A 12776-nucleotide genomic window follows, 5' to 3' on the forward strand; every position below is an offset into this window, starting at 1 on the left:
GGCCCAAAGATTTGGTACCCTGCACCCACATGGGAAAGCTGAAAGAACCTCCTGACTTTGGCTGTGGCTGTTGCAGCCACTTGGGGAATGATCCAGTGAATGGAAGTCTTCCTCTCTTTCCTCCTTTCTGTATATCTGCCTTTCCAATAAAAAAAAAAAAAAAAAAATCTTAAAAAGAGAGGGAGAGAGAGAGTAAGAGATCCTCCATCTGCTGTTTCACTTCCTATATGACCACATCACCTGCATGTTGAAAGCCAGGAGCCAGGAGCTGCTTCTAAGTCTCCTGTGGGTGCAGGGGCCCAAGGACTTGGAGTCATCTGCTGCTATCCCAGGACAGGAAATAGAGCAACAGGTGCTGAACCACTGGTACCTATATGGGAAGCTGACAACACAGGTAGTAGCTTTACCCACTACACCATAGTGCTGGCCCTTGGTGGTAACTTATGAGGGCCTGACCTTTCTGTAGAGGACAAACTGGTGGAATGGGAACTGTCTCAGGAGAAGGGTGCTGGGGGTCCTCTGACCTGGCCAGCGGGTTATTTCACAGGTGTGGTATCTGGTTTTAGATGGTTAGTGGTGTGAGACCCAGTCGCAACTGAGAGCATGTTTTGTGAATTAACATATGTGGAAATAGCAAATCCAAGAGTCTGAAAGTTACTGAACCCCAAGTTTGAAAGAAATATAATTTGCTTTTGGCAAATTTGACGAGAAAAAAGAATGGCATAGAGAATCCAAATCTTGCTTAATAGCTAGGTTTTCAATTTGCATCACATTATTTGGGGCAACTTTTTCCTACTGCTCTTTTCCTATACCTTTTTTTCTGGTAACTTTAAAAGTTAGTGCTTTTGGGCCTAGCACGGTAGCCTAGTGACTAAAGTCCTTGCCTTGCGTATGCCAGGATCCCATATGGTCACTGGTTCGTGTCCCAGCTGCTCTATTTCCCATCCAGCTCCCTGCTTGTGGCCTGGGAAGTGGTAGAGGACTGCCCAAAGCCTTGGGACCCTGCGCCCAAATGAGAGACCCAGAAGAACCTCCTGGCTCCTGGCTTCAGATCAGCTCAGCTCTGGCTGTTGCAGTCACTTGGGGACTGAACCAGCAGATAGAACATCTTCCTCTCTGTGTCTCCTCCCTATAAATCTGTCTTTCCAATAAAAATGAATCTTTAAAAAAATGATTTTATAGTTCATGTATCAAACCTGGATCCCTTGTTTATTACATTGGAAGATACAGTGTATGACCATGTGGTCTAATGAGCCAGGAAGACCAATTAATTTCTTTGCTGTCACTCAAGCTTTTCTTTCTCTCCTAATTTTTTTTCATAATTTTTTTTAAAGATTTATTTATTTAATTACAAAGTCAGATATACAAAGAGGAGGAGAGACAGAGAGGAAGATCTTCTGTCTGATGATTTACTCCCCAAGTGAGCGCAACGGCCGGTGCTGCGCCAGTCCAAAGCCAGGAACCAGAAACCTTTTCTGGGTCTCCCACACGGGTGCAGGGTCCCAATGCTTTGGGCCATCCTCAACTGCTTTCCCAGGCCACAAGCAGGGAGTTGGATGGGAAGTGGAGCTGCTGGGATTAGAACCGGCGCCCATATGGGAACCCCGGCGCCTTCAAGGTGAGGACTTTAGCTGCTAGGCCACGCTGCCGGGCCCTCATAATGTTTTGAGAAGCAGAGACACCTGCTGTCTGCTGGCTTATTTCTCCAAATATTTGGGAGCAGGAGTTCAAATCCATGTCTCCCACATGGGTGGTAGGAGCCCAAGTATTTGTGCCATCATCTGTTGCCTCCCAGAGTGAACATTTCAGGGAGGTGAATTCTGAATTGGGAGCAGAGCAGAGCTGGGACTCATGTCAAGGTGTTCTGACAAGGGATGTAGATATCTCAAATCCCAGAGGCATTTGTTTTGTTTTTTAAATATTTATTTATTTGAAAGGCAAAGGGAGACATACACACACACACACCCCTTTCCATCTGGAATGCTAGTTCATTGAATATTTATTTGAAAGGTAAAGGGAGAGAGAGACACACACACACCCCTCTTTCCATCTGGCTTGGGCTAAAATGGGCTGGCACTTCATCTGCGTCTCAGTTCTTTGGGCAAGCCTCTCCTGTTTCCCAGGTGCATTAGCAGACATTTAAATTGGACACTGCAGGCAGGACAAGATTTGGCACCCTATTAGGGGATGCTTGTGTCCCAAACTGTGGCATGACTTTCTGTGCCACAGCACTGGACTTTTCGTTTTTCTGGAATGACCATGGAAAGTGTGTGTTTCTTGAGAAATTACCTAAGGCATAAAGTAGGGCCCAATTTTCTGCAAAAAAAGAAAGTAGTAGCCTTGTTTCTGCTTCTCTTCCCTAGATCAAGCACTGCACCTAGCAGAAATTTTACTACCTCTCCAAAATCATCAGCAAGTCCCTATTCCTCAATGTCTGCCTCTCCCATTGCAAACGGTGATAGCACTAACACCTCTGGGATGCACGGTTCCGGTGTCAGCAGGGGGTAAGAGGGGAGGACCTTTCCTTTTGCTTCCTTTTGCAGTGGATACCCGGGAGCTTACTTGCTGCTCTGCAAAGTGTGGTTGGATTAGAGTATGCTGCATATGGCTTCTCCCTCAGTTTCCTGCCTACAATCAAGTGCACCTCCCTAGTCTTGACTCCCATGGCTTGTCTTCCTGCAAACTGGTGTCTTCTGCACAGGTTTAATCATTAGTTGTCTCAGACGTCACTGCCTTTGTTTGTGAAGGGCTAGGCTGGCCAGTTTGGCGAAATGCTTGTAGGGGGCTGTTTGCACTCGTGAGAGAGCCGTGCCTGTTCCTCCTCTGAGTGGCTGTGATTCTTTCTGCAAACTTTCCTGGAATAACTGACATGCATTGTAGACAGGGTAGCTGAGGAGAGGGATGTGGTGTGAATGCTTGGGAACCCTCAGGTCCAGGCAGGGTTGGCTGTGGCCTGGTGGACAATGGTGCCTGCAGCGGTCTGGTGGGCAGTGGTGGCTGCAGCATCTTATTTTTTCTGTGCCATCACTTGGCAGTCAACCTGCAGGAAGAAAGAATGTAAAGTGAGCATTTGCCAATCCTGAGAGAGGAAAAATCAAATAGTGTTTTTCTCCTTAAGGTGTTTATACCTGCTAGCTTAGCAAGTCAGGGTGGGCTAGGAGAGCAGAAGCAGCAGGAGGACTACCGTGGGAGACGGGAGATATACAGCATGCAGTCTGAACCAGACATGAGCTTGAGGAGCTCTAAAGGTTGTACGTAGGACGGGTGTGCAGCATTCATCCGGATTGTGTTTTCTAGTGGCTCTGGCTTTTCAGCTTCCTACAACTGCCAGGAGCCTCCGTCATCTCACATCCAGCCTGGCCTCTGTGGACTTGGCAACCTGGGGAACACCTGCTTTATGAACTCCGCTCTGCAGGTAAAGGGAACAGCTGTAGCCTAAATAAAACCCTGCCTTGGGCTGCTGTGGTGCTGAGTGGGTCCTCTCCCAGGGATTACCATCTCCCTCTCGTCCAGTGGTCGCTATCAAGGCACCGCCCATTGACTGGCTTAGAATGGTTCTCAGTGTTTGTGTTGGCAGCCATGTCTTCCTGCTTAGGTTGGTGTGTGGTTTCCTCAGGGTTTTGAGTTTTGTTGACCATTAGGCTGTGAAATCCTTAGAAAGTATTGGATTATGTGCCTGCTTTGGTATCTTAAGAGTTGAAGTGAACTTAAAGGAGTTGGTGCTAACCCAAGTTGTGCCTTGCTGACTGCTGATCATCCTGTAAGGATAATGACCTCACCTCACACTTCCTACTGGAAAAAGTTCTAGTTTCCCCCTTGATGTCTCGTTAATTCATCAGGCATTTATTGACTATGTAACATGTGAAGCCTTTGATAGACTAGGATCTAACTGCAAAGTTAAGAAGACACATTGTCAAGACTGACTGCCCTTTTTTTTCTTTTAAGATTTATTTATTTTTATGGAAGGGTAGATTTACAGATAGAAGGAGAAACAGAAAGATCTTCCATCTGAGGTTCACTCCTCAAGTGGCCACAACAGCTGGAGCTGAGCCAATCTGAAGCCAGAAGACAGGAGCTTCTTCCTGGCCTACCAAGCAAGGGCAGGGTCTCAAGACTTTAGGCCATCTTCTGCGGCTCTCCCAGGCCACAAGCAGGGAGCTGGATAGGAAATGGAGCATCCCGGGACATGAACTAGCGCCCATTTGATATCTCAGCACTTGGAGGTGGATTAGTCAATTGAGCTGTTGCACCAGGCCTCTTGGGTTATCTTTGGCTGCTTTCTTAGACACATTAATGGAGCTGAATCAGAGGTGGAGTAGCCAGGACTGTCACACGTGTGAGATGCCAGGACTATAGGTGGAGGCCCAATCCACTATTCCACTGTGCCAACCCCATGAAAGGTTCAGATTTCCCAGTCCTTTCTATTAAAAAAAGGGCATTAAATATTTAGCTTTTGCCTTCCAGTAGCCGATTTCAAGGATAAGTCTCAGGCAGTGTATTGAGCTCTTCAAAGATCGTGATCGTAGGAGCTTAGCACAGAGGTGGTCTTTTACCTTGCACTCCGCGGAGCTTTTTCTCACTGCTGGGAACCTTCCCAGCATCTGTTAGGGACTCCTTGATGTTGAGGTTGTCTGTCATGGTGCTTCAGTTTGTTCCATTGTGTGTGTGTGTGTGTGTGTGTGTGTGTGTGTATGTGGGCAGTCAAGAAGAGTCTCAGCTCTGATCTTGTTCTCTTCCAGTGCCTGAGCAACACTGCCCCGCTGACTGACTACTTTCTCAAAGATGAATACGAGGCTGAAATCAACAGAGACAACCCTCTTGGGATGAAAGGGGAGATTGCAGAGGCCTATGCAGAGCTCATTAAGCAGATGTGGTCGGGGAGGGACACTCACGTGGCACCTCGCATGTTCAAAGTAGGTGGAGAGCCATACTTCATTTTTTTCCTGTGTTGTGGATAGTGGTTTAGTGATGTAATGAGACATTCCTTTACTTGCACTGAGAGTAAGATGGAAACTGCAAAAAGGCACAACATTGTCATACCCTTTTTTTTTTGTTCGTCATTTTGAGTGCACTGTCTGATTTTTGAGATTTACTATTTGAAAGACAAGTATTAGAAGAAGAAACAGTGCTCACTTTGGCAGCACATATACAAAAATCAGAGGAAGAAACAGAGGAGTGATCTGTCTGTTGGTTTGCTCCCTACATGACTGCAAAGGGCAAGCCTGGGCCAGGTCACAGCCAGGAGCTTCTGAGTCTTCCACTTGGGTACAGGGTCCGAGAACTTGGGCTATATCCTGCTGTTTTTCCTGATACATAAGCAGGGAACTAGATGGGAAGAGCAACAGCTGGGACTCCAACCAGGATCTGTGTGGGATGCCATCTTGGCAGGTGTTGGCTTGTCTTCCTGTGCCACAATACTGACCCTATCTGAAATGCATCTTAGCAGTGTTCATTTGTTTGGAAAGTAGAGAGGGCAACCAGTAGACAGTGCTTGCATTTACCGATTCTCTCACAGAAATATCTGGTGTCTGGAGCTTAGTCAGGGCTGGAGTCAGGAACACAACCCAGGCATTCCGTTGTATAACCTGGGCATTTCAAATGTCAGGCTGAATGCACACTCCCACAGGGCTGTTTTTGATGACAGTTTCCCTTCTGACTTTGCTGTTTCTGTATACAACATGCCTTCTGATGTAGTTGCTTTTGTTGCAGACTCAAGTGGGACGCTTTGCTCCTCAGTTTTCTGGTTACCAGCAGCAAGACTCTCAGGAGCTGTTAGCCTTTCTCCTGGATGGCTTACACGAAGATCTCAACCGAGTGAAGAAGAAGCCCTACTTGGAGCTCAGGGATGCCAATGGGCGACCTGATGCGGTATGGTCCCCGTGGGTTTTGAGTATAGGATCTCAAGGCAGTGCAGGGGTATGCTGGGGGTAGCTGAGTGGGCAGCAAGGCCCAGGGAATCTGGTGCTGTTGTGAGTGACAATGGCATGGCCTCTAGGTAAGAAATACATCCCAGGTTAAAAAGGGACTAACCCTTGTTACTCTTAACAGTCCCTGATGAGCTTCAAATTAGTGTTTGCTACTTGGTCTTTGATTGTCAAACCAGAGACTTAGGATGTTCTGATAACACTAGTGTGCATACTTTGTACTGTTACTACTCCCGTTCAAATCCATTGGCTTACTTGTATTTTAAGATTCATATGTTATCTGAATGGCAGAATTATATATAGAAAAATAGGGAGATCTTTGATCTACTCTTGACTCCCTAAATGGCTGGCACTATTGGGGCTATACCAGGTGGCAGCCAGGAGCCAGAAACTTGTGCATCTCCCACGTGGATGGCAGGAGCACAGGGACTCTTCCACCTCTTTCTCAGGGCCATTAGCAGAGCACTGGAGCAGTGCAGCTGGGCCTCAAACTGGTACCCCTAGGGTGCTGGCACTGTGAATGGTGGTGTAACTTATGGCATCGCAGCACCAACTCCCATTCTTTTTCTTTTCTTTTCTTTCTTTCTTTCTTTTCTTTTTTTTTAAGAATTTATTTCTATTGGAAAGGCAAACGCACATACAGAAGGAGACACAGAGAGAAAGATCTTCCATCTGCTGGTTCACTCCCCAAGTGGCCACAGTGGCCAGAACTGAGCCAATCAGAAGCCAGAAGTAAGGAGCCGGCAGCCTCCTCTGGGCCTCATGCATGAGTGCAAGGCCCCAAGGCCTTGGACCATCCTCCATCACCCTCCAGGCCACAGCAAGCAGGGAACTGGAAACAAAGTGGAGCAGCCAGTACACAAACTGGCATCCATATGGGATCCTGGCATGTACAAGGCGAGGATTCAACTGTGAGCCATTGCATTGGACCCCATCCACTAATATTTTTTTGTAAGATTTATTTTTTTTTTTATTGTAAAGGCAGATATGCAGAGAAAAGGAGATACCGAAAGAAAGATATTCCATATGCTGGTTCCCTCCCCAAGTGGCTGCAATGGCTGGAGCTGAACCAATCTGAAACCAGGAGCTTCCTCTGGGTCTCCCATGTGGGTGCATGATCCCAAGGCTTTGAGCCATCCTCTGCTGCTTTCCCAGGCCACAGCAGGGAGTTGGAAGAGAAGTGGAGCAGCAGGGACACAAACTGGAATCCATATGGGATCCCTGCGCATATAAAACAAGGATTTAGTTGCTAGGTTATTGTGCCAACTACTGACTAGCCCCTACTCCTTTACAGAAAGGAGAGACAAAAAGATCTTGCTTCCGCTGATTTACTCACTAAGTGGCCGCAATAGCCGGAACTGAGCCAATCAGAACCAGGAACCCAGAGCTGCTTCCAAGTCTCCCCTGTGGGTGCAGGGTCCCAAGGCTTTGGGCCATCCTCTTCTGCTTTTCCAGGCCACAAGCAGGGAGCTGGATGGGAAGTGGAGCTGCCAGGATTAGAACCGGTGCCCATATGGGATTCCAGCGCATGCAAGGCTAGGATTTTAAACACTAGATTGCCGTGCTTGACCCAAGCTCCCATTCTTTCTTTTTTTTTTTTTTTTTTAAGGTTTATTTACTTTATTACAGAGTCAGATGTACAGAGAGGAGGAGAGACAGAGAGGAAGATCTTCCCTCTGATGATTCACTCCCCAAGTGAGCGCAACGGCCGGTACTGCACTAATCTGAAGTCAGGAACCAGGAACCTCTTCCAGGTCTCCCACATGGGTGCAGGGTCCCAAAGCTTTGGGCTGTCCTCGACTGCTTTTCCAGGGCCCGAGCATGGAGCTGGATGGGAAGTGGAGCAGCTGGGATTAGAACCGGCACCCACATGGTATCCCAGCTTGTTCAAGGCGAGGACTTTAGCCGCTGGGCCCATTCTTGATTATTAAAATTAATGGTGGGGCTGGCAAATTGGCTCAATTGGCTGATGGTCTGCCTGCAAGCACTGGCATCCTTATGGGTGCTTTTCATGTCCCAGATGCTCTACTTCCAATCCAGATCCCTAATTGTGTCCTGGAAAAGTAGTAGAGGATGGCCTGAGGTCTTGAAGCCCTGCATCCCTGTGGAAGACCTGGAATAAACTCCTGCTCATGGCTTTGAATCAGCTCCTCTCTGGCCATTGCCACAACTTGGAGCGTGAACCAGATGATGGAAGATCTTTGTTTCTGTCTCTCCTTATCTCTGTAGATGTGCCTTTCTAATAAAAATAAATAAATCTTAAAGTAATGGTGATTAATTACCGAAGTCCAGCTCCAGCTGAGTTTGGAAGGGTGCGTAGATTAGGCATAAAGAGGAAAGTAATGGACCATTATGATTTCATGATCATAATGGACTGCGGGGAAAGCTGTCTGCTTTATTTATACAGAAACAGTCAAACTCTGGCTCAGACTTTTTATGTCATGGTCAAGTGGGTGTTTCTAAGGATAATTCTGCCATTTGTTTCACCTAAAAACAATAGAAGTTCCTACTACATTCTTATTCTACAACTCAATTTTGTATTACAAAGAAAAGGAGAACCTAAAGATCAAGGAAAGAAGGAAACGCTAAATACAGGTCCCTGCATTAGCTTAAAGTCAATGGGGACAGCCAAAACAGCATGAATAATAAAAGGCCCTTTTGCAAGACATTATTGACATTAAACTCCAAGCTCACATTGAGTAAAAAAGCCAACTCCACAGTAGCAAACAGTGCCTGAATGGATTAGAATTCTTCCACAGGGTGGACCCAGTGTCCATGCAGAGGAAGGTGGAGCTGCATTCAGGTGCTTGAGAGACATCCGCCTGGCCCTGCCGTACAGCGGGAAATTCGTTGCGGCCCAGCCTACAATGGAACAATACTCTTCACACCTTCGTGTCCCCCACATCCACTGCACAGACCACAGCAATTAATATATTGTAGACATTTAAATACCTAATTATTTATTTAAATTGGGAAAATTTTCAAAAGAGTTTTTAGAATTTTTATTTATTTGAAGGTCAGAGTTGCAGAGAGAGAGGGAAAGACAGAGGATCTTTCCATCGGTTCACTCTAGATGGCCCCAACAGCGAGGGCTGGACCAGGCTGAAGGCAGGAACTTGGAACTCTGTCCTGGCCTTCCCTAAATATGTCAGGTGTCCAAGTAGTTAGGTCACAGTTGCATTAGCAGGAAACTGGGTGAAAAGCAGAGCAGCCGGGACATGAAATGTCCCTCCATTAGTATGAGGCTGGCATCACAGAGACTCAACCCAGTGCCATAAGGTATGTATGTTTTCTTCTCTGTGAAAGAATGTATTACTTCAGCTGTGCTGTCACATTGTTATAACTAATATGAATCCTGTAAGTGACATGTAGATGTTAAAGAAAAAACTGTGTTAGCAGAGCTGTACTGTAGATGCAAGCTTCACCAGATGTACGGAAAGACTGCGGGGCAGCCCTTGCCCGAGTTAGGTCTGTGTGCCCATACTGCTTTCTAGCCTCCTGTTTCCCTGAGATGACATGCTGACCCTTCATTTCCCATCTACTGTGTTGACTCCCACTCAGTGGTGGCCTGGGTGTAGAGCAGGCTGGCAAGTTGAGTATGGAGCACTAAGAGCAGTGGTGGCTCTTCTTGGCCTGGACCACACTGCTAGCTGGTCCTGCTTGGACTTTACTGTGAATCCTCCTGGATACAGAGAGAAGAACCAAGAGATGCTGACAATGTCCCATTAATCCCTTTCTTGCAGGTAGTGGCAAAGGAAGCCTGGGAGAATCACAGGTTGCGGAATGATTCTGTGATTGTGGACACTTTCCATGGGCTCTTCAAATCTACCTTGGTTTGCCCAGAATGTGCTAAGGTTTCTGTGACTTTTGATCCATTTTGCTATCTTACTCTCCCACTGCCCTTGAAGAAAGACCGAGTCATGGAGGTCTTCCTGGTGCCTGCTGACCCTCGCTGCAGGCCTACCCAGGTAATAGAGCACACACCTTTATGGCATTCTTGCTTTGAGTGGTCTCTAGACGCTGGGGGGCTGCTTTCTCTGGCCATGTTGCCTCGGGGACTCTGTGAGTTGCCTGTGTCCCCTCAGCACTTGACCCCCTCTGACCTTTGGGCAATCCTGTAATATGCCTTGCTTGTGGTGGTTTTGTTCCTCATGTTCCAGTCATGTGACTGAAGAAATCTGTGGGTCTGTGAAGTGGCCCTGTGTATGAAGGTTTGGGACCCAGAGGCTTCCTTAGCTTCACCCTCAGGTTAGCCAAAAAAGCCCCAAACAAGAGGCCAGGACATGTGTCTGAGCAGCAAATCTTGGGATGCAGCTGTGCTGGGGATGCATTAAACTTCATGTCTGAAAAGGATGATGGGTGGGATCACCTAAGGGGAGCATACAGAGTCATGTGAAGAACAACTGGGGCAGTGTTTGGCAGGGCAGGAGATGGCCCAGCTCCTGTGCTGCTGGTTCCTGAGGCAGGGACTGATGCACACGTGCCTGTTGTCTCTGCCACTCACTCTTCTGGTCCCTGACCTCCCTGTATGCTGCTGTTTCCAAAAGAGCAACTTGTTCCACACGCCTGCCCCTCCCAGCTTGTTTCCCACCTGTTATCTTGACTGTCTCTCCCCTGCAGTACCGGGTGACTGTCCCACTGATGGGGGCCGTGTCAGACCTGTGCGACGCACTCTCCAGGCTCTCTGGCATTGCTGCAGAAAACGTAAGTCCGGGCGATCAACGAGACTCCTTTTTCAGGGGGTGGGTAGTAGTTGCTGTCCAGTACAGTCATACCCTTAGCTCTGGGTGCCCTGGGGCTGTCCTAGCTCCAGAGAAACACCATCGTTTTTGTTCTTGCTTTTGGGTCACACTAACCATGGTCTGCATCAAGGGGTAGAGCTATGTTGCCAGCACTGTGTGATGGACTGGCCTGGAGGCTTTGGCCTTGTGCAACACCCCAGCAGATTTTGGATAAGTTCCAGTCTGTGATTAGCACTCCTTGCCACCCAGCCTCCACTTCTCCCTTGGACCTTAGCTCCGAGTCCTGGGGCCATTTGTGGGAGTGCACATAGAGACAACATTCGAGCTGGACATTTCTTTCCTCTTGTATCTAGGTTATAAGTAGTTGTATCTAGGTTATAAGTAGTTGTAATCTATTACTGTTAATTCCCAGATGGTGGTCACAGATGTGTATAATCACCGGTTCCACAAAATTTTCCAAATGGATGAAGGTTTAAATCATATCATGCCTCGAGATGACATTTTTGTGTGAGTATTGTGCTGTGAAGTAAGGGCACCTGTTCTAGGGGTTCTGCCATCCTGGCAGGTGGTGCTCAAATGAGCTACCTGGGAGTGCAGCGGACTGGGCAACCAGCACCATCAGCACCTTAAGGCACTGCAAGTCGTGTGTCCCCGTGGTGCTTCTCTGCAAGGACACACCTGTGGTTAATACCTGTAGCAGGTGAAGCAGCAGGTCATGGAGGCATCCCAACTGTGGGAGAAAGGGGAAGGGGATGCGACTCCTTGGGCTGGTGTCATGGCAACACCATCTCTGTCTCAGAAACAAACAGTTTGTGCCCAGACTGTCTGTCTGCTCCACACCAGTTCCTCACTTCTTGTGGGTGGGGGCAGGGGTATGAGGGAAGCAGCTTATTGTCTTGGGCTACTTCCTGGCTTTTCTGTGTAATTGTAGGTGTAATCCCTGGTGGAGGGGGGTGTTGTGAACTTGCCTACAGCTCCCCAACTGTTACTTGCTTCAGTGTGGCCTGTTCCCGCCTTCTCTACTCTCACTTGGAAACTTGTGTAATGTAGAAGCTTTTCAGGATTGGTCTTGGCTTTGCCTGAGGAATGCAATATCTAAAGAAGAAACCTCCCCATTACATGTCTGGGCCTGTGACTTTTGGTTTATATTCTGGAAGGCGCGGTGGAAATAGCTTCTCTGCCTTTCTGCTAGTGTACTCGGTGTGCCAGGGCCTGTAGACCCACCACTGCAGCTGCTCTGTGCTCACAGGTTAATACATCCTCTCTGTCCGACACAGGTATGAGGTCTGCGACACCTCTGTGGATGGTGTGGAGCGGGTCACACTTCCTATCTACTTCAGGGAAAGGAAGTCCAGGCCGTCGAGCACATCCTCCGGGGTGGTGCTGTACGGGCAGCCACTGCTGGTGTCTGTCCCTAAGCACAAGCTCACCCTCGACTCTCTGTACCAGGCTGTTTGTGATCGGATCAGGTCAGTGCCAGAGATGCAATTTGGTGTGTCTCTGAGATCAATATGGGTGTCTAATGGTAGTAGCAGCCCTGTAAAATGGGCTGCGTGTTTCCCCTAGGCTCAACTATGTCTGACCCAGAAGGGCCAGCAGGTGTTATTGGGATGGGGTGTCGGGTATACTGTGACCAAAAGTCTCTGAATCGAGTCAGCCACCTGCATTTGGGGATTCAGAGGCTTTGTGTTTGAAAACTATTTCTGAAATATTGCACTGTTCTGAAGTTTGTAATTAGCATTACTGAGAAATAACTTCGTTTATTTAATTTTTTAAAAAATAATTTATTTTGAGAGAGTGACAGAAGGGGAGAGGTAGATCTTCATTTGCTTATTCATTCCCCAAATGGCTACAACAGCCAGGGCTCTGTGAAGCCAGAAGCCTAGAACTCCCATCTGTTATCTCCCATGTGAGTAATAGGGGCCCAGGTACTTGGACCATCATCTGCTGTTTTCTCAGGCACTTTGGCAGGGAGCTGGATCAGAAATGGCTAAATCCTTGCCTTGCATCTGCCAGGATCCCATATGGGTGTTGGTTCGTATCCTGACTGCTCTACTTCCCATCCAGCTCCCTGCTTGTGTCCTAGGAAAGCAGTAAAGGATGACCCAAA

General features: G+C 47.8%; 1 protein-coding gene across 2 annotated transcripts in view; it reads left to right on the forward strand.

The window, feature by feature from the left end:
* The window catches only part of USP4 (ubiquitin specific peptidase 4), a 35852-nt gene that overhangs the window by 12104 nt on the left and 10972 nt on the right, over positions 1–12776 (forward strand). The window contains exons 7-14 of one of the 2 annotated variants that reach the window (XM_004581457.4): positions 2364–2504; positions 3298–3415; positions 4740–4913; positions 5710–5868; positions 9668–9892; positions 10545–10628; positions 11079–11173; positions 11944–12135. In XM_004581457.4, coding sequence (XP_004581514.2) covers positions 2364–2504; positions 3298–3415; positions 4740–4913; positions 5710–5868; positions 9668–9892; positions 10545–10628; positions 11079–11173; positions 11944–12135 — 1188 coding nt within the window. The remainder of the gene's footprint in view (positions 1–2363; positions 2505–3297; positions 3416–4739; positions 4914–5709; positions 5869–9667; positions 9893–10544; positions 10629–11078; positions 11174–11943; positions 12136–12776) is intronic. The other variant, XM_004581458.4, reaches the window with a different exon arrangement.

The sequence above is a fragment of the Ochotona princeps genome, chromosome 21, assembly GCF_030435755.1.
Source record: "Ochotona princeps isolate mOchPri1 chromosome 21, mOchPri1.hap1, whole genome shotgun sequence".
NCBI classification, from domain to species: Eukaryota; Metazoa; Chordata; class Mammalia; order Lagomorpha; family Ochotonidae; genus Ochotona; species Ochotona princeps.